The 20,901-nt window shown below is 44.8% G+C and overlaps 1 protein-coding gene across 1 annotated transcript in view; it reads left to right on the top strand.

Moving 5' to 3' along the window:
• The window catches only part of ERGIC1 (endoplasmic reticulum-golgi intermediate compartment 1), a 92,102-nt gene that overhangs the window by 40,208 nt on the left and 30,993 nt on the right, over positions 1-20,901 (top strand). Inside the window, exons 3-5 of the mRNA XM_006021059.3 lie at positions 4,174-4,246; positions 18,350-18,444; positions 19,282-19,406. Of these exons, the coding sequence (XP_006021121.1) occupies positions 4,174-4,246; positions 18,350-18,444; positions 19,282-19,406 (293 nt within the window). The remainder of the gene's footprint in view (positions 1-4,173; positions 4,247-18,349; positions 18,445-19,281; positions 19,407-20,901) is intronic.

Below are 20,901 nucleotides of genomic sequence, written 5' to 3'. Positions count from 1 at the left end.
CATAGACCTATGCCAGGGATTCTCAACCAGAGTGATGCAAGATCCTTTTAAGGGTGTTGTGGGACGCCATACCATATTGGTACTGTTAGACATGCAAACACCTATACGTAATTCTCAAGATAAACCTGGAGATTTCACTTGGGATTCAATTAAAGTGTCAAATCCCTCCTGCGGGCTTACTGAGTTCTTTGCAACAGAAGAATTACTCTAATATTTTTCCATAGTAAAAAAACAAAGGGAAAGCGAAAAGCTGGCATTTTCCAAAGGGGAATCTAGAGTCTACAAAGGCTGAGAACCATTGACCAGCAAATAGTCATTCCAGTGGACCTGGAATAACACTGTGGCAAACTTGCCATGTTTGGGTATGTACACTGCAACAACACATGCCCTGGCAATTTGACAGCTGGCATCTGACTGGACATGAGTAGTCAGATGTCTTGAAAGGGGCCTTCAATCCAGACAGCTGTTCTTCTGATCTCCCGTCACTGAACTGTCAGCATGGATGCATAGTGGACTTGTTCATATTGTATTCACATCTGATAATGTTCTTTAGAAATTCTGCAATGCCATGTGGAGGTTGGAGTTTTAAATACATATCAGGAAATATCAAAACCATGATTCACGTGGTCTCTGAAATGTGATATCCCCCCCGAACTTCATAGGAGCTTGTTTCATTGAACAATAAATGTATTTATTTTTTGCCTTAATATAGGCATGCACTTATGTTCCCAATTAGAATATGTTAAAGGAAGTTCAAAGCAAAAAGCATATTAATTTCTTTAGGAGGGATGAAAAATAAGGGGGTTACAGCGATCACGGATGCAGTGACATCATACGTAGACTGTGTTAGACTGGAGACGCTGATGCTAAAAAACTAAACAAGCACCCTGTCCTAAAGGCTTCTGACTGGCTTATTGGCAGCATGTTCCCACACAGCATGTTCTGATATTAGGTAACAACTGTAAATTTTAATGTACTCGATGGATTTACGTTGGCACAGCTCTATGAAAACGAATCTAGGATGGTTCTTGACAGCTCTATGGGGACATTTTAGCGCTCCTGCCGTTAAGTTTCATAATAAAACATCTAAATCTGTCTCTATCGTTTAAACTACTGCTCCAGCTACAACACGTCTGCCAAACATGTGACCTAGGTTGTTGCCTGTTGATGGTGAGACAGATAAAGTACTCCACTATGAATAACCTCCATGAAGCAAATTGTTCATGACTTGGTTGCAGGAGCACTCTGTATGTTTGGGGATTTATGCAGTGTAAAAGAACACATTTACTGCATCTGAAAGGGCTGCTGTTCTGCATTGGAGAGAAATTGCAGGTCAGTTGCATACAGGATGAAGGCCCTGTTTCCAAAATAGCATGTGTGCACATGCATGTGGTTATGTAGTATCTATAATGGTTATATAGCACTTGTTCTCTGAAAAACAGACTCTTGTAGAGTGTATGAATTTGGACTCCTAGATTTGCTAGTTTGTTTTTTGTTTAAACCATTTAAGCTAGTGCCAATTAGTCCTACTCTATTTGGCAGGTATTGTTGCAAGTCTTTAGTGGAAGAATAGATTTGAATGAAGAATTTGAGAGAGCAGATGTTCAGCATACAGCACAAGGGGAAGTTTAAGATGTTCTAGGCATAAGGGCGTAGAAGAAGGTGTAAAGAGAGAAAAGAAAGAAAGGAACAAAAGAGGTGTTTCCAATAGCAGCTCAGGGTTTGAATAGGAGGAAATGAAAGGAATGGTGGTGTGGCATTGTGGAGGGCCTTTGTAGGAGAAGAATTTTGAATGGGATATAGAAAGTGAGGAACTGCCACTGAAAGGAGTTTGTGGGGTGGGATGGGATGGATGGACTCTTACAAGCATTTCACTGTGGTCTTCTGTGCAAAAAAAAAAAAAAATTCCTGAGGCTATGGCTGGTGTGTTGTATGTATTATGTAGGGGAAGACACTTTCCTGCATACTGTCAAGGATCAGTGACCCAATCTTTCTGTTGTTGGGTAGTTATGACTAAGAAGCATCCTGATCAACTGGTCTGGTCAGAAACAATCCCCTTTTATGTTCTTTGGTGCGTAAACGTAAGTCCCCTGTCCACTTTTCATAGGAATTTCCCCCTTGCCGTGTGCCCTGGGTAGAACAAAATGTTGAATTCTTATCTCTTCCAAAGGTACAAAGATGGAAGGAACTGCGTGCATGCATCTAAAGAGAGCTTTTCCCTTTAAAGATTTAAATCCCCTCCTTTCCCTGTTTTCCTGCTATTCTTTAGCTTTAGTTTTCCTTTCTTCTTTCTCTGTCATTAAAATAATGATTGACTTGATAGCTTCTGGCATCTCTCTTGATCCTTCCACTTCTGAGAGGGTTAATGAGTGAATCTGCCCCTGAGATGACACTGATGGAAAAGTGGGGAACAAGTCAGGAATTTGCCTCTCACTAAATGTGTAGGTCTTACCAACTGGAAGCATGGGCTACTGGTGCCGTCTTAGTCAGGGGGGTACGTGCAGCAACCAGTCAGTGACCGTGGGAGGGGGAGAAGTCCCAGTGTGGCTGATCTCGCTGACTTGGGGGGGTCCCCCCGTGGCTGATTGCAAGATGGGAATGCAACGGTGCTCCACTCCCTTGCTGGTGCTTCCGGGGGGGTGGGGACGGGACACTGGCACTGCCACCTGTCCCCCCTGCCCTTTGCCTAGGTGGCAAGTGTGGCAGGTCAGGGGGTGCACTAGTGCTCTCGGGGTGCACGTGCACCCCCTACACATCACTACTGGCTGGAAGAATAAGGCACAAAACTTTGGGCTGTTTTTGGTATCCATCTTGTCATTCCCCTTGGCTATGCCCTTCCTCTCCTTGCCTCCAAATGTCTTTGTTTTTGACAGGAGCAGTATCACTTTGATTCCTGGGAATGCAAGTTGCATTGGTCATGTGGAATAAATTAGAGGGAATGAGCCCCCCCATTCCCCAGTGTAGCTGTCCATGCTCCTTACTTGGATTGTGGCAAGGTGGTCATTTCCACATAATTGTTGAAAATGCCTTGGAAGTGGGACTGACGAGTGGGTGAGCCAGGGTCACATGCCTGTCGTCATGACCTTGGGAATTATGTGCTATTTCCTAGCTTTGGCTTATGGTGATTCACTCTGGAGTCGGAATGTCTATTTGTTTTTTAATACAAATGTGAATTCCAGCCTTGACCCCTCAGTTGCCAAAGCCTTGCCTTGTAACCGTCCTAAGTTAAGCGTTTACAGCCTTTCTAACACTCCACCCCATCTCTTCCTCCCACCCCCCCACACTGTGATCTCATGATGATTTCATGAACCCGAGTGCTTACACAGTGTGCTGAGTGGGTTCCTGGTGAAGAGTAAACAATAGCACGAAAGCTTACGGAGTTCCTGTCTTCTATCCTTGTACATACTCGAGGTGAGCTGGCTCAAGGAGAAGACATGGAGGTTTGCTGTCAGTCGCCATGGGAATCTTGTTCTCTGGGTTACTGAAAATCTTTCATCACTAGAGCTGAAGCACCTGATGATGGGGGCGCTTACACAAATGCACGTCTCAGGCCCGTCTGGTTGGGCATTCCCAACTCCGCAGCATGCTGTCTAAAGCCGTTGGTCCATTTGATCTACAAACCTACCCCTGACGGTGATGTAGTATTTTACAGAAAGGCAAAACTCTTCCACATCTCTGTAATGTGCTTGGCCAATTATGTAGTATGGTATTGGTGTGGGGAGAGGCTTATCCTTCCTGTCCCTGCAGGAGACCCATGTACCCTTCCTGACTGCAGCATGCTGTTGGCTGGGGCTCTTTAGAAGTCATGTTCATTGAAGAAGCTGCCCAGAGGAAGTGAGGGCTGGAGGATGGAGTAAGTGAGAGTCAAAGGGGCAGGGCAACTGCAGCTTGGGTAAGAAAGTGACCCCAGGATGGAGACATCAAGCAGGCATCTACAGCTATATCCAGCTTAAGATTTCAGGCTGTCAGGTCATCCTAGTTCTGTCACCAGACTCCAGTGGCCTAGTATGAATTATTGTTGCTGTGGGGGAAAAAAAAAGAAAAAGTAAAATGTAGCTCCCAGGTTGTCTTAGGGGACAGAACGATGTTGGGGAAATCCTGGTGTGTTTGAAAACCAACCAAAATCTTGTGCAGAGTTAAACTAACCTTTTTCCACACCTGGGTCTTTTCCAGTCTCTGTTTGCTGCTGTCTCTTCATACTGTTTCTTTTCCTGTCTGAGCTCACCGGATTCATAGCCACTGAAATGTAAGTAAAAACCTTTTGAAAGTATTTGAGGAGTTTTTGTTTTTCTCTCCTCTTTTATCTGCTGCTTTAGCCAGGGTGTCACACTGGTCTTGGATTCATGTGTCTGTACTTGCATTACCCCAACTAATTGTTCAATGGCATTTGGACTTCCTTCTTGCTGAAACCAGAGTTTCCAATATTCCCGCATCTTTTTTAATTTACCTTAGAAATTAAGAACTACATTTTCTTTTCTCCATGGAAGGATGCTTGTATCCTGTTTACTCCTTTGTCAGCTCTATACTGCTTTTACATATTGAACATGGTCGACATTTCAGGCTGACTGGAGGTTTTACATCAATCTGGCCTTTTCATAGTATTTAATGATCAGGAAGAAGGTAGTGCAAATGCTTAAAATAATAATTAAAAAAAAGCCAACTGTAAATTAAGTTATAGATCATCTGTCTTGTCATATGCTAAGACGCATTTCCCATCACCCTGGCCCTGTGCTTGGGACAGAACCTGGCTTTGTTCATCTTTATTTTGAGGTGATTCTGAAAAAGTGATGCTCACCCCAGTGAGGTCCCATGTATTTAAACATGGTGGTGGCAAGTGGCTGGAGCCAAGACTCCCAAATTAATTTTGTGCTTGGTGTTACCATTAGCAAAATGCCTTCTTTCCACTTGTTTCCCCATATATGAAATGGGGTTAATACTTTGCTTGCCTTTGTAAAGGATTTGAAATTGATTGTTTGAAGAAAGGGAATATGGCAGTACAAGTAGTCTTTAGCAAATATTTAGAATTTAGTATTCACAAATGTGATATATTGATGGTGGGAGATTTGAAACCTTTCTCCTTTTCTTTGCTCAGCAAGCCTTATTTGGAAATGTAGTTAACAACTTTTCTTTTTCTGAAGAGAATTTCTCCTTAGGTGATCTCTTGGGACCTTGCTCTGAGCATAAGAGGAACAACTTCCTTTATAAAAATTGTACGCAGGCCGAGTGCTTTAATACCTCAGTCATCTCTTCCTGTTCTTGTGTTCCTGCTATACTAAAATAAACTTTCTTTAGTGACATGGGTGCCAGGAGTCATTCCCTGTCATCCTGTGAGTGTCACACTGAGCTCACTGTGGTGTCTGGGGAATTGAATTCCTGGGGAGTTAGCATTGTGGAATTTCCACTGGGGAAACAACATTTTAATGAGGAGCCCAGTTGGGCCTGTGGGAAAGTTGGAAAATGGATGAGATTCATTAGCCACATTTTACTTGCACAGCATGGCAGGCTTTGAGGAATTTGTGGTAGTGTGCATTTCCCCTATAGCACTCTGTTTTTATGTGACTGTCTTAGTGTGAGGACCTTATCCCAAAGGAAACCTTGGATGGCAAAGACAGCACTGAAATACTAATTGTAAATTTCTAACATGTCTTCCTTGCTTACTACGTTAGGGTGTCTTCCATTTCCGCTCTAGCTCACTCTCTAACTTCGATTCAACACCATCACTCTGTCGCTCAGTGAAATACGCAGGATGTCCCTAGAGCTACTAGGGAGTAGTACCTACTCCCACTCAGTGAAATACTCAGGATCTCTCTAGAGCTGCATCTTCAGGATTCTCGTATGCAAACAGAGAGAGAGTACTACATCCACAATACTACTCACTTCTGACTCCATATTTCAAAGATCCTGTATTGCAGATATCAAAGAAATATCTTACACGAAATATCTTTGATACTACTTGTCTGATTTCAGAAAATTACAGATTCCAGGGGCAGTAAATAACTTCTACCTTGACCTTAGACAAGAAAATGGAGCAAGGCGGTGGGGGGGGGGAGAATAGTCTAGTGGTTTGGAATACGGGTCTGGGAGGATGGAGAACAGTGTCCAACTTCTAGCTCTGTGTAATTTTGGGGCAGATCATTTGCTGCTTTTTCCAAGTTGCTTTCTGTAAGCTGGATGCAATAATGCCCTACCTCTTAGGGATGTTTGGAGACTTTGTTGATTTGTAAGATATTTTTGAAAATGTAAAGAATTATTTATTAGCAAATTTCCACTAGATTTCATTACCTATTTGGCTTCTCTCTCTATAACAGGAATCCCCCATATCACATCTCCTTCCCTGCTTGAAATTTCATATTGGTGGTTGTCTTTATTTTTTGACTAACGAGCATGTGCAGATACATGGGGTAAGTTAGCTTGCCTTACATCAGCCTGTCTTCTCTTACGCAATTCTTAAAGCAGCAAAATATCTCCCTTTGCAAAATGAGGTTGCATGGGGATATCCGAACACTTTGGGTGGCTGCGAGAGAGCCAGAGAACTTGTCTTTGTGCTGCATAGCACAGCCAGAGGCATACCAGGACACACATATTAATGAATAACCTATTATGTGTTAGTGTTCACCTTGTTGCACGTGGATGTAGACGAAAAGAGAGCCTGCTTGAAGGCAAGTTAGCAGGAATTTTGAAGCCAGTGGAATACTTGCCTAGTTCAGACTGTGGTAACTTGTTTTAGAATTATACAAAATTAGGGTTGGAAGGTACCTCAGGAGGTCATCTAGTCCAGCTCCCTGCTCAAAACAGGACCATAGCCAGCTAGGTCATCCTAGCCAAGACTTTGTCTAGCCGGGTCCTAAAAGCCTCCAAGGATAGAGATTCCACAACTTCTCTGGGTAAACCTGTTCCAGTGTTTTACTACTCTCCTAGTGAGAAGATTCTTCCTAATATCTAACCTAAAATTCCCTTGCTGCAACTTGAGACCTTTGCTCCTTGTTCTGTCATCTGCCACCACTGAGAACAGAATAGCTACATCCTCTTTCGACCCCTACTTCAGGTAGTTGAAGGCTGCTACTAAATCCCTTCCCAGCCTTCTCTTCTCTAGACTAAATAAGTCCAGTTCCCTTAGTCTTTCCTCATAAGCCATGTGCCCCAGCTCCCAAACCATTTTTGTTGTCCTCTGCTGGACTCTCTCCAATTTGTCCATATCTGTTCTGTAGTGGGGACCCAAAAACTGAACACAGTACTCCAGATGTGGCCTCACCAGTGCTGAATAGAGGGGAATAATCACTTCCCTTGACCTGCTGGCAACACTCCTACCAATTCAGTCCAGTATGCCATTAGCCTTCTTTACAACAAGAGCACACTTGGCTCATATTCAGCTTATTGTCCACTGTAACCCCTAGGTCTTTTTCTGTAGAGTTGCAGCCCAGCCAGTCAGGCTTCAGCCTGTATTGGTGCATGGGATTGTTCCATCCTCAGTGCAGAACTTTGCACTTGTCCTTGTTGCACTTGTCATGAGATTTCTTTTGGCCAAATCCTCTAATTTGTCTAGGCCACTTTGAATCCTAGCCTTACCCTCCAGTGTATCTACTACTCCCCCTAACTTGGTGTCATCTGCAAACTTGATGTGGGTGTACTCTATACCATCTTCCAGGTCATTGATGAAGATATTGAACAAAACTAGCTCCAGGACTAACTCCTGGGGCACTCCACTTGATACTGGCTGCCAACTAGACATTGAGCCATTGATTACTACCCTCTGAGCCTGATGCTCCAGCCAGTTTTCTATCAACCTTACAGTCCACTTATCTAGACCATACTTACTTAGTTTGCCTGCAAGACTGTTGTGGGAGACCATATCAAAAGCCTTGCTAAAATCAAGATATACTACATCTACTGGCCTCCCAGCATTCACAGAGCCAGTTATCTCATCATAGAAGGCAATCATGTTGGTCAGGCATGGCTAGCCCTTGGTGAATCCATGCTGACTGTTCCAGATCACCACCTTCTCCTCCAAGTGCTTAGAAATGGATTCCTTGAGGATCTTCTCCCTGATTTTTCCAGGGACTGAGGTGAGGCTGACTAATCTGTAGCTCCCTGAATCCTCCTTTTTCTCTTTCTTAAATATGGGCACTATGTTTGCCCTTTTCCAGTCATCCCAGGACTTCTCCCAATCGCATGAGTTTTTTCAAAGAAGATGGCCAGCAGCTCTGCAGTCGTATCAGTCAACTCCCTCAGCACGCTCGGGTACATCCTATTTAGTCCTATGGACTTGTATATGTCCAGCTTTTCTAAATAGTTTCTAACCTGTTCTTTTGCCACTGTTGGCTGCTCCCCTCCTCCCCAAACTGTGCTGCCAGGTGCAGTACTCTAGGAGCTGACATTACTTATGAAGACTAAGGTGAAAAAGATGCTGAGTATTTCAGCCTTTTCTGCATCCTCTGTCACTAGGTTGCCTCCCACATTCAGCCTCCCTGACTTTATTCCTGCATGGCCAAGCAGTAATCTTATATTCTTCCCTCATTGTTTGCCAAGTTTCCACTTCTTATAAGCTTCTTTTTTGTGATTTAGTTTACTGAAGAGTTCCCTACTAATCCAAGCTGGTCTTCTGCCATACTTGCTAGTCTTCCTGCACATTAGAATGGTTTGTTCCTGCACTCTCAGTAAGGCTTCTTTAAAGTACAGCCAGGTCTTCTGGACTCCTCTCCACAGGGACCATGAGTTCTCTGAGTGAGCCATAGTCTGCTTTGATGAAGTCCAGGGTTCTTACTCTGCTGCTCTCCATCCTTCCTTTCCTCAAGATCCTGAACTCAACATCTTGTGGTTACTGCTGCCCAAGCTGCCATCTACTAGTACATTTCCCACCAATTCATCCCTGTTTGTGAGCAGCAGGTCAAGAAGAGCACAGCCTCTAGTTGGCTGCTCCAGCACTTGCACCAGGAAGTTGCCTCAACACACTCCAAAAAGTTCCTGGATTGCCTGTGTACTGCTGTGTTGTCCTCCCAGCAGATGTCAGGGTGATTGAAACTAGGGGTGTGTGAAGCAAGCAGTATTCGATTCGGATTCGGCCCGATTTGGGAGACAGTGATTTGATTCGCTGATTCGGATCACTGTCCTGATTCAATTTGGCCGAATCTGAAGATTTGATTCTGATTTGGAGAATCAGCGATTTGGCCATAGACGGAGCTTTATATGTTTTTCCTACATACCTCGAGGTACGAGGCACAGCTCGTGAATGCTGGGATGGTGGGGCAGATGGAGCATCCCACAGGAGCTCAGGGAGGTCCCCTGCATGCTCAGCAGTGGACCAGAAGTACTTCTGGAAGATCCGAAAGCATAGCAGAGGCTGTGGGCAAGCCCTTGCTATGACCTGCAGGGCCAGCTGTGCTGGCAATGGATTCACCCAAGCCGGTTCAGAAGGGCTGCGTGTCTCTGGCGTGCCTGGGAAAATATCCAGGGAGAACCCAGGAGGAAAGCAGGTCTCCAGAGGCACCGAGCTACGTGCCCCAGGGAGCTGGCTTCGATTGGCTGGGGGAAGAGAGCGGGGAACTTAAAAGGGACACTTGAGAAGACCTTTGGCATTCTCATGGGAACAAAGAAACACTGCAGCCTTGGGAGCTGGACAAACAGTGAAGCAGAAGATTCACATTGCCAAACCCTCTTGGAACACTGAGATCTGGACAAGTCCGAGAGAAGAGCCACTTGTCCCTACAAGAAAAGCTAAGTAAAGTGGACAGCAGGAAAAAAGGGAGTTGTGCTGGCAGTGCTCTGGACATGAGGTCCAGAGGGAGGTGTCTCTTGGGGAATCAGCAGAGGCTGAGGGGACAAGGAGCCCAGAATGTGGAGGTAGTGACATTCAAAGACAAACCTCGATGGGTGAAGATCTAGAGAATTTAAGGACAAGCCCTGTATAAAATAAGGAAAAGAAAAGGGATGAAGCCATTTCCCATCAGAAGTTACTGGGGAAAGTGAAGAAACTGTGGTTAATTTAGGAATCTTGGGGGCACAGCTGGGTCTGGATTGTAAAAGGGACTGTCGTTTATTTGAATAAGTTAATTAATTAACTGCGGCTAAGAAGGTCAAACCCAGGGGATGTGGATTTGGGGAATGCCCTGGCACAATACCTGGGATCCAAGGGGCATCAAGTGGATTTAGTTGTACAGCCTGAAGAAAAGTTGAAGGAGTTATTATCTTTTCTTTTGGTTCATAAATTGGTCTAAATAAGTTCCCACCATATATGAGGAAAGACGTGGAGCTACTAAGGCAGAAAGTATAATTAAGGCCATTCATGTGAATCGATGAGTAACTTAACCGTGGCTAGAGAATTCACAGGAACCAGGACAAGAACCAGAGAACAATGCATGAGAGGCACAGAACAGTCCAGAGATATAATCCAGAGAGGCCTCCCACACAAGACCACATGGGCTTTGTTCACCTCAGGCCTGAGAGGAAAGGGGCAGGGTGTAGGGGTGGTGGAACCCTGTGGAAGAACTAGAACCTAGTCAGAAAGTTCTTCTCCCAACCAGTCATCCAATCTTTCAAAGAGAAACAACTCATCAAAGACGTGGCAGGAAAGCAGGAGAGTGGGATGATGACCCATAGCATTACAGTATAACAGAAGGGTCGGAATACCTGCATGCTCACAGGCAGCTAAACTCCCATCTGCTTCAGGGCAAGCCTGAGTGCCCAAATACCCTTTCAGAGTCTGACAATAAAATGCCTTTGGTAAGCAGAGTAACTTAATGCACACTAAGAGCATTTGCAAGGGCAGTCGGCGTGGGTTGACTAATGTTCTATAAATTCATATTCTCCTGCCTAAATTCCCTGTGTAGATAAACCTTGAAAAACCTCCTGATCTTTCATTTCCTGGATGCATTAGGTGGTCCTGGAGGCTAGTGCTCTATACAGGCATGTGGAAAATCCAGGTGATTCCTGTGTAGGATTAAATCTCTGGCAGAAGCAGCATTTCTAGATGCTGGTGAGAGAGAACACTTTTTACATTGGTCAGTGATATCCCCTCACCCAATTAAGGGGATGTCTGCATCAGCCCTAGAGAGCCCTTGTAAATTTACAGGAAGCTGAGGAAGCACCTTCTTTCTGTGGTACAGGAAAGGTAAAGAAAAGGAGGTCATTGTCCCACATTTGGGCTTTTGCTAAGTTGGCAGTCCTAAATGCACTCTGTCCCACTAAGCAAGTGACTCAAACTGTTGGGAAAATAAAAGCTGTTAAAGGACTCTGGTATTTCCTGGGCAGGATCAATAGTAGGTTGAGTTTCCAGGAGTCGCTCATCATAACTTTTTAACGGCCTCCCTAACTCATCCTGCTCTTATGTTGCACATCAAATGTAGAATTAATTTTTTTTTCTAATTACCCTGATCAGGTTCTGACAGGTATGAATATTGTAATCATAACTGATGAGAGAAATCCTGTATAGTATGACCTAGTTAATGCTTTGCAGAACCGATAAGAGTATTTTCTAATTACCCTGATCAGGTTCTGACAGGTATGAATATTGTAATCATAACTGATGAGAGAAATCCTGTATAGTATGACCTAGTTAATGCTTTGCAGAACCGATAAGAGTATTTTCAAGTATTCCCCTATTAAAGAGGAAAGAAGTAATTATAATTAATGTAGCTGACATGTCACCAATTGCCAGTTGTGCAGTTTGGGATATCACTAGGTTTGCATTGTGAATGTGGCAAAGGCATTTATAAGTATGGTGAATCAGTTCTTGACCAAATACCTCCATGCTTTTTATTTATGCAGGTATTTTTTGTATCTGCACCAGGAGCCATTGTGAAGGAATTGCCTTTGACTTGATAGAAGTGGCTCTTTTCCCACTTGAAAGGTCATAATCTATTGCGCAAGAAATGACTTTGGGTAGTGCATCTGTAATAAAATGGTGACCTTCAGCAAAAAATTCACTGCTTTTATCCCAAGCCATGAGACTTTCACTGGAGACACTAGATCTTTTGTCTGTCTACAAGATGCAGCACATGGGTGGTAGGATCGAGATGCATCTTGAAGTGAACAGTGCCCATATACACTACATAACTAACTGTACAAAGGAAGCACGGAGGCTAGAACTCTGACCCTTTGGTTCAAGTTCAGGTCAGTGAGTTACAGGTACAATTCCACTTGTTGAATCAATTGAGGGAATGGAAATACTGGAGCAAGACAGAATAGGTGAGGGAGTGTGATTTAATAGCTGGAACAGAATGACAGTCCAAGATTGTAGTCCTGACTCTATCACTGACTGAGCAATACACTCAACTTCTGTGTGGAAGAAGGTAATATTTAGCTGCCTACTACCTCCCAGGAGTGTTGAATCTTAATTAATGTTTGCCTAATGCCTTGAGATTACCTAATGAAAGGCCTTACGGTTGCGACGCATTATGCCATTCATCTCATCGTGTGTGTGGGTTAGCAGGAAGCGGAAGATCGTGGTGTGATGTCATTCGCCACAGTTGACTCAAGTGGATGTTGACATCTTTAATGTCCATCTCCCCTCTCTCAACACCCTGAGAAGTAGAGTTCCTTCCTTTATAGGGCAGCATGTTTTGTAGGTCTCTCAACTGAACAAAGATCAAAACTGGGGCAATGACATTTTAAAAAATGAGGAAGCGACCAAAATGTGGGGCACAGCAGGAAACTACCAATGGCAGAGCAATACTGTGCATCTGGCTTATTTTACATGAGAGAATCTTTGGTTTTACTTCTCATTCCTTGGAAAGATGTGATATTACCTTCCTGTGTCAGTGGAAGGAAGAGGGTAGTGTAGGTCTGGGGAGACAGGAGACCATCAGCTGTTTTGTCAAAAGTCAGTAAGTTCAAATGATGTCTTGAACACTAAGCAGCTCTGAGGTGGTCTGTGAAAGAAATTTGCCTGGGCAGGATGGAAAATCTTTTGAGATGTTTGAACTCCCACTCTGAAAGGAGGCAGCCTCTTTCTTTACATTTTGTTTGAACACGGAGCGGGGAAACTGACACACCAAAACCATACAAGACAACAAAATAAAGCCCCACTGGATGCAATCTGTCTTTTTTCAGGTCATTTTGGGATGGTACAGAGTCTGTGGTATATGAGCAGCAAGGTTCATTTGGGGGTGAAAGAAGCAGCAAAAGGCTGGTTTCCTGTGAAGGAGGAAAAGAAAACAGGAACCAAATAAAAAAAAAACAAAGAAGACAGGAACCAAATAAACTATGCAAGCCTGGGACCAGAAAGATACTGAAGCGAAGAAGAATTAGGTCTCTTATTCTGTTATTCAGAGGTCACAGGCTTTATGACACCTGTAATTGGTGTGAGACACTTTGCAGAGGCTGAAGTCATGGGGTAGGAACAAAGCTGTTGTCTCTGGAGTGTCTGAAGGCTACAAATAGAGGAGTAGCTCATGCTTCTTTAGGTGAAACCTCTATGTGATGCTGAATTCCTGCTACTGCATCCTCCCTCTCCCCCTCATTGTATGCTGCTTGCACAACCTGCAGCCTTAGCAAAAGAATCCCTGACATCTTTCTGTGCAATGCTGCGAGCGTGTGAGCACATGGAATGAGTGAGTGAGAATCCCAGCAATAACCTAGGAATCCAAAGTATTTGAAAATGGCTCTTTCTAGAAACAAAGCAGATTGTTTCTGGGTAGGTCACAACTCATGCTGGGTAGGGAAACTGTTTCACTCTTTCCTTGAAACACTGACTATAGGCCCTTGGGGTGAAAGGTGTGTAACTCACCCACCTGCTGTCATAGGTTCCTTTTATAAGCACCTCTATAGTAGTGGAAACCAGTAAAATGATAACCTTTTCACCTGTCTTGAAGTTGCACCTGTTGTGCTCCCTTTGTGTCTTTGGGTAGAGTGGGTTTATTCTGCAGCCATCTCTGAAGAACCCAACAATCAGTCTGTATTTGCAATACTCCCCCTGCCTGAGATTATATTGCCCCTGTGACTGTCCCAGCCCTGCAATCAATTGGTGGCACAGGAGTACTCAGATATTCCCATTGTCTGTCATACAGGGGCAGCCATATGCGTAAAAACCAACTGCTTTCTTTTTGAGGCACGCTTTATCCTTCTAGCACCCGTTGCTAGACGCTGCATTGCCAAAACTATTCCCAGTACACTTGCACCAGTTTTCATTGGTTGGAGAAATACCATGAAATCCCACTGTTTGGCACTTGGGAAAGGATAATGCTTGAGCACAGAGTGCCTTTAATAAAAGGCACTAATCATAGGTGCCATGTGCATGGGGGGCCCTGAGAGCCCTGCCCTCTCTCAGGAAGAGGGTAAGGTCCCATCTGTCCCTAATTGAGTGGGACAGTCCCAAATGGGAACATCAAGTCCTGGTCCTGGGCTGCATGGCTCCAGGACAGCATTTGTCCTGGATTCTCAGCATTGTGCAGGGATCTGAGTTTTCTGTTCACCACAAAAAATGCAGGAAATGGCAGGTTTTCCCTTGAAGGCTGGCAGAGTTCCAGATTTGTGTATGGGGCAAGGGTGGATGTGGTCTACCTGTCGCAGACTCAGGGCTCCCTGCCCTGCTCCCGTCCCCCCAGGAGCCCTGAGCCAGCTGTGTCATCATGGCAAGTCACCTCCTGCCCACCCAGCAACAGCAGGGGCAGTGGTGCAGAGTTGTGGCCCCTGCTGCTGCCAGGCAAGGGACATCTCACCATGGTGGCATGGCTGGCACAGGCTCCCAGGGTGAGGGCAGCAGGGCAGAGACCCCATAGCTCACAGTTGACAGCCTGCATCTGGCCCCCCCCATGGACTAGCTTGATTTTGCTCTGGCTGTGCGGCCAGGTGAGGGGGAAGGGGCATGTGTTCTGCCTTTCCATTTTGAAAAATTAGTCACTAGGGGTGCACTGATTTTAAATCTTGTTTAGTAATAGTGCCAATGTTTAGTAATAGTGCAAAGCATTTTAAACTACTGACATAAATAAACCTTTTTTTTTGTTTGGTTTGCATTTATAACACACACATGCACATATTTCCTGTCTGTTCCAGCTCTCGATGGGGTGACCACCTTATTCCTGCACATCGCCCCCTCACCCACGGCTCCTCCCCGCAGCCCTGCTCCCCACATAGCCCATGCTGCCATCCACACGGGCAGGGTGGATCCTTATGTGGACAGTAGTGCTAGGTGCATTTGGAGCCCCAGAGCATGCTGCTGCATCAACACTAGTGGCCTCTGCACAGCTGAGCTCCTGTGGCCACTGGTGAAAAGCTGCTTTTGCAAAGGTGCCCAGTTCCCAGCCAGAATGTCCTTCTCAAGGTGCCTTACCCCATGTGCATACAGCTTAACATCTTGGCGGCAGCCCTGGCACTCAGGCTCCTGCTGTGCACACGGTGTTGCGATGGCAGCAGCAGCAGGAGCCAGTAACAGTCCCTTTGTTGCTGAGCATGGCACCCTGCAACCCCTCCCCAGTGCCCCTTCCCACTCCTGCTACTTGCTGGGACCTGCAGTCTGCCATGGGCTCAGGCTGGCTGTGGGGTGCAGGAACCAGACTACACTTGCCAGGGTGTTCTGGGCACGCAGCTGTAATTATCAACTATGATGACCAAAAAAAGCTGATAGCTGATAACATTTTTCTACTTTTATTGATGATGATCAATATATCAGTGCACCCCTAGTGATCGCCTTAGAAGAGGGCTGTTGAACATGTCCACCAGCTTAGCCTCCCCCCTCCCAGCAAAAATAAAAGTTGGCTTTTATGATACTAATGCAAGAACCTGCTAGTTCCATTTCTACCCCAGTAGTGGCTTGGGATAACCTGATGGAAGGAGTGATCATGACACCAGAGCTCTGCTTTTACCTGCAAATTTCCAGAGTATCTTCTGGGAATTAAATTTCCAATTAATTGAAAGTAGATGTACCTAGCAAGCCCTGCACCTTGTGATTTTAGCCTGTAGTCCATTCTTGGGTGTGCAGCTGGGGTCTAGTTAATGAGCTTATGATAGGTAATGAGAAATCCAAGATTTGGTTACTGTGCCACTGACTAGATGCGTGACTGAGCAAAATTGCCATGCTCTTCTTGCCTCTGTTACCCACTCTGTCAAATGGGCATGCTTGCCTGTCCTTGCAAGAAGCTTTCAGAGCTACAAAAGAAAAGTATGGCGATTACAAATATTATCATTTTGGTGGTGGCTGTAGCTAGTTCAAAGCTGGGTTGGGTTTCTGGCTGGTTCATGATGGCAAAATTCCCAGTAAAAGGATGATGCTTCCAGAGCGTACCATGGCTCTTTGAAGTGACAGCTGAGCTTCTGAATCGGATGTATGCTCTGTTCTTAGTCTTGGCATGGAAGCACCTTTTCATTGGTAATGCTAAGCTTTCCAAAGTAGTGGCAGGGCATGACCCAAATCTCGGAGAGCAGAAAAAAGCTGGGAGAAAGCCAGAGTGTGTTATGAAATAGACTGGCTGGCAAATAGGATCTGGCTGGGAATTCTCCAAGGGTGCAGTAAGGTGCATCACCATTGGGGATTAATCTCTTTCCTGGCTGAGGTCGCTCATAAGAGCCGTATGTGAGGTATGACTTAATCCTTAGCACTATATAATCTGTCCATAATAAATACGTAGAAGGCTTTTAATACCTTCCATCAGGAAGGAGACCCAGCCAAGGAGCTTCTAACCAGGTCACTGATGAGCAGGCTTACCCCTCCCTCTGTGTCATTTTTATTAATCACTTGAAATGTACATTGAGTAATGGTTACAAACAGCATGGATAGCAAATTAACAACAGAAGGGAAGGTCGGGCTGTGAAACTGAACACAAATGTTGGATTGATTTAATCAAGATTCCAATCAAACTCACTGACCTCGTGGTAGTTATTCTTCCTCTCCCTCCCATCCCCTCCACCAAAAAGAGGTAAAAAAAATTTGGTGGCTGTTTGCTGCTTCATTTGAAAACCTGGATCAATAGGACATGTGATTCACCAACTGAAAATTGATGGCCCAGAGAGAGTCTGTCCAGGTCTATCTCAACCATGCAGTTGGTCCAATAAAAGTTATCACCTGCAAAAATCATTGCCTCATCAGAGTAAAAGCACTTTTGACCCATTCTTCATCTCTCCTTAATCTATATGGTCTGTTATTGTGTAAACTCCTCTAGCAGACATCTTTCATCTACATACCTGTCAAGCCACTGAGCACCCTTTAATCACAGGTAAAAATAATATTGAGTTCTTACTGGTGAAGGCAGCTTATTTGATAGTGAGTTCCCATAGTTTTGCCACAGAATGTATCAGCATATACCTTATCTAACATGCTTATCTTGTGTCTGGATACCACAAAAGTTTGAGATAGGAAGGATCTATTAGGTAATCTTATCTTTCTCTGTTTGGTCCAGTGAAGGATTTTCCCCTGCAGGATATATTCCAGGGCTTTTTCTGAATTAGTTCTTAAATATCACAAGCATTTGGGGTTTTAAACTGTCTCTGCACTGGGTGTTTTGGGGTTTATTTTTAAGTGTTCATAATAGGCATAAATAATGGAACCGATAAGATTTGTAACAATCATGAATATTCAGTTGATTTTTTTTTTCTTTCTTGTATTCCTTCTATCCTTTTCTGTAGGTTTTTTTTTTTTTTATTTTGTTTGCCGATTTAAATATATGGTACCTTTTTGTGGGAGCTACAGAATGATTATCTTCTCAGTTTCATTTTGCTGTTTTTAATTACCATCCAGAATTCAAAGTGAAGCTATCAGGGAGACACAAGTGTGGTGGAGAGAGGAGGTGCAAGGGAAGTCTCAGCAGCCAGAAAAACAATGTCAAGAGATAGGAACTGGAGAAGCTTGTGAAACCCAAACCACTTTCAGTTTGGGCAGGGTTATTCACAGGGGTCTTGATCCCTCATGTTCTTTTGTGCAAACTACCTCTGCCTCTGCTGCATAAACTAGCTAGCAGTAACAGACGGCAGTCAGCTAAACCAGTGAGCCTTTTTTCCTATGGAATAAGCAGGACCTAGCAGTTTCTAAAACCTTTTCTCCCCTACTGACTTCCCCCTTTACTGAAGGCTTTAGGAACACAGAGGGCCAGTACATTAGACGTTCACCTCTGGAAGCAAGAGGTTCATTGCTTACATCAAAGGTAGAAACCCATTTTGGAAGAGAGGAGACTATGTTAGTCCTGCAGGTGTGAGTAAGGCAGGCAAAGCTCACTTATATGACATGCATCAAGTCACTAGTACTTTAGCCCCATATCATTTTAACTCTCCAGAAGGACTCCTCTGATTTCTGTCTTTGACCCAAACTAACCCAAACCATTTCAAAGTTTTTACTTTGTTTTCCTGGGCAAGTACTTTTTCCCTTAGTGGAAAAGAGCCACATGCGTCAGTTAGAACTTGAAACCATCTGCATTCCTCTCTCTGGCAGAGTTAACGAGCTCTACGTAGACGACCCAGACAAAGACAGTGGAGGGAAAATAGAAGTGAATTTGAACATCAGTTTACCGAATCTGCACTGTGAATGTGAGTACCTTCTTTGAGGCCATAATGTTTCCCATATTTTTAGAGTTGGCTGCTTAAGGCTCTGAGTCTACACATTCCACGTTTCAAGGGCAGGGTGCAGTCCCCATCCTGTGTCCTGATTTTGCTTTTTTTTTTTTTTCAGGAAAAAAATATATCAGTGCCCTCCTAATTAATCTTTCTTTTATAGAAGAATAAAGGCTCATGCAGTTGGGGCAGGAATTAGAGATGCAGTTTTACTGTGTCAGTCCCTTCACTTAGGAGTTATTTCTGCCAAGAGTGTCACAGACCCATGACCCTGCTTCTGAGGTGGGGGAGAGAGGTCAGGTTCCTGGAGCCTCTGTAGATGCCCCATTATCCCATATTCTAAGCTAGGTCTACCCTTTAGTCTGACCGTGCCTAGCAGTGGAACACTATTTTATCACTGCAGCTTTGGCTAGCATTCTGGCTTCTATACCTAAGATCCGTCTCATTCTTATTTCATCAGGGCCTCTTTTTTGTGTCTAGGAGTAAGAAATCTCCTGAGTTTATTAACAGTTCTGAATCCAGGTACCACATGTGCCCTTTAGTAAATAACTTAACTTGTTTGCCTCAAGTTTCACCCTCTGGAATACATTTACATTGCAGGGGTCTGCCATTAAATTTATCTGTCAGACACTGAGGCTTAAATGTTTTGTTGGTTAATCTATGGATTTTAATGAGCAGACCAGATGCTTAGTTTTTTAACAGGTGAATGAAGTGGTGTGATTCTGTGCAATGTCAGGGGGACACTGTATTTTTCCATACAAAGAATTCTTTATGCAATCCCCTGTTCTTATCTTTTTCTTCCCATCTGTGTAGTGGTTGGACTGGATATTCAAGATGAAATGGGAAGGCATGAAGTTGGTCACATCGATAACTCGATGAAAATCCCCCTCAATAATGGAGATGGCTGCAGGTTTGAGGGCCAATTCAGTATCAACAAGGTGAGTGTCAACAGCAGCTGGTGGGTGTTTGAGGGTTCAGGAGCCATTAGCACGACCAAAGCATAAAGCACACTTACCAAACCCTACATGTGAATGGCCCTGCAGTCAGCATCTTTACTGCTTTATCAGTAGGCTATGGGTTCAGATCCCACATCAGGTCATGAGTTCAGCTTGATGCCATGGTACTGTACTAAGAAAATGGCCGCAGAGTTAGAAGTGTGGGAAATGTTAAATCATGGTTCCTTCTTACCCCTTTGCCCTGGAGGCAGCTCTTGAATACTGGTGAATAGCCTTGTTTAGCAGGCATCATACTGCCTTTCAGTAAGGCAAGCTCTAATTTCTAAGGCTCTGTATGAGCTATTGGCAAAAACACAACAGCTTTTGTGTTTGCCCTTCACAATCATGGCACCTCCAGTATGTGACTCATAGCTGTGCAAAGGACTTTGGCTCATCTTTATTCAAACCCTCTCCTGTTCCAAGAGCCACATAGCGGCTGAATGCTTCTTACTAAGGGATGCCAGCTTAACAAAGGTAGCTTCATATAAGGTGTTTGGAATGTGCATGCACATGTCTGCTTGTAGGGGTGAAGCTCTGTCTTTATCTGAGGGAATGAAAATTCAGGCCTAGGGTAGGTTCCCGTCTTTGGTGGGTGTGTCCAGACCTAGATCATCTTGCTAGTAATATTACAGATGAACTGACTAGCTGGGCTGGGAGTGGGGACTGAAGGTGTGGCATGCTGGTGTCATAATAAGGGTGCAGCCTTTATTCACGCCTCATCGAGTACCACAGGCTACATAATCCTACTTCCTTCTCCTACCAGGTCATGTTAAATCACATTTTAAAATAACAGTCAAAACCTCTTGATAGCACTGCAACACAAAGAACAGTTTGGGGCTTGAAGTTGAGGAACTTTCACTCACCTTTAAGCAGCCAGTGATACTGTTGACCAGGGATCCTAGTTTTCCCTGATAAAAAACATTGCAAATTCTCTAATAAAACCCCCAAAATCTGTGATTAAACTGAAAGACCCCCCAGCCCCCCTGGTGCCCCTCACTCCCTTCCAACAGTCCCTGGCCCTGCTGGTGCCCCTTGCTCCCCACCCACACCTCCTGCTCCCCCAGCTCTGCCAGTGGGGGCTCCCAGCTGCCAGGGCTATGGGGCCAGGGACCTGGATCTGCAGTCCCCTGCCTCTGGCAGGAGGCGGTGGCTGCTGCAGCAGAGTGGAGCCGGGCTCCCCTGGCTGCTGCTTGCTGTGGGCTTGTGTGGGGGGGGACTGCTCCCTGCTGTGGCGTGCAGTCCTGGGGGTCAGGGGGACCCATGCCCTCCAGATCTGTGCATGGTGCAGGGGCTGCCTACTGTGGGCTCCCACCCTGCCGCCCTCATCTGGCGCCTCCGCAGTCCAGCATGTGTGACACAGTGCTGCAGAGAACAGCGGAGCCGTGAAAGAAGCTGCCTGCCACTGTGAGCTCTGTGCTGTCCTCGCAAGGCATCCCCT

Source organism: Alligator sinensis, unplaced genomic scaffold (assembly GCF_000455745.1).
Source record: "Alligator sinensis unplaced genomic scaffold, ASM45574v1 scaffold360_3, whole genome shotgun sequence".
In the NCBI taxonomy this organism is placed as follows: Eukaryota; Metazoa; Chordata; order Crocodylia; family Alligatoridae; genus Alligator; species Alligator sinensis.
The sequence above is the reverse complement of the archived record's forward strand: the minus strand, read 5'-3'. Positions and strand labels throughout refer to the sequence as shown.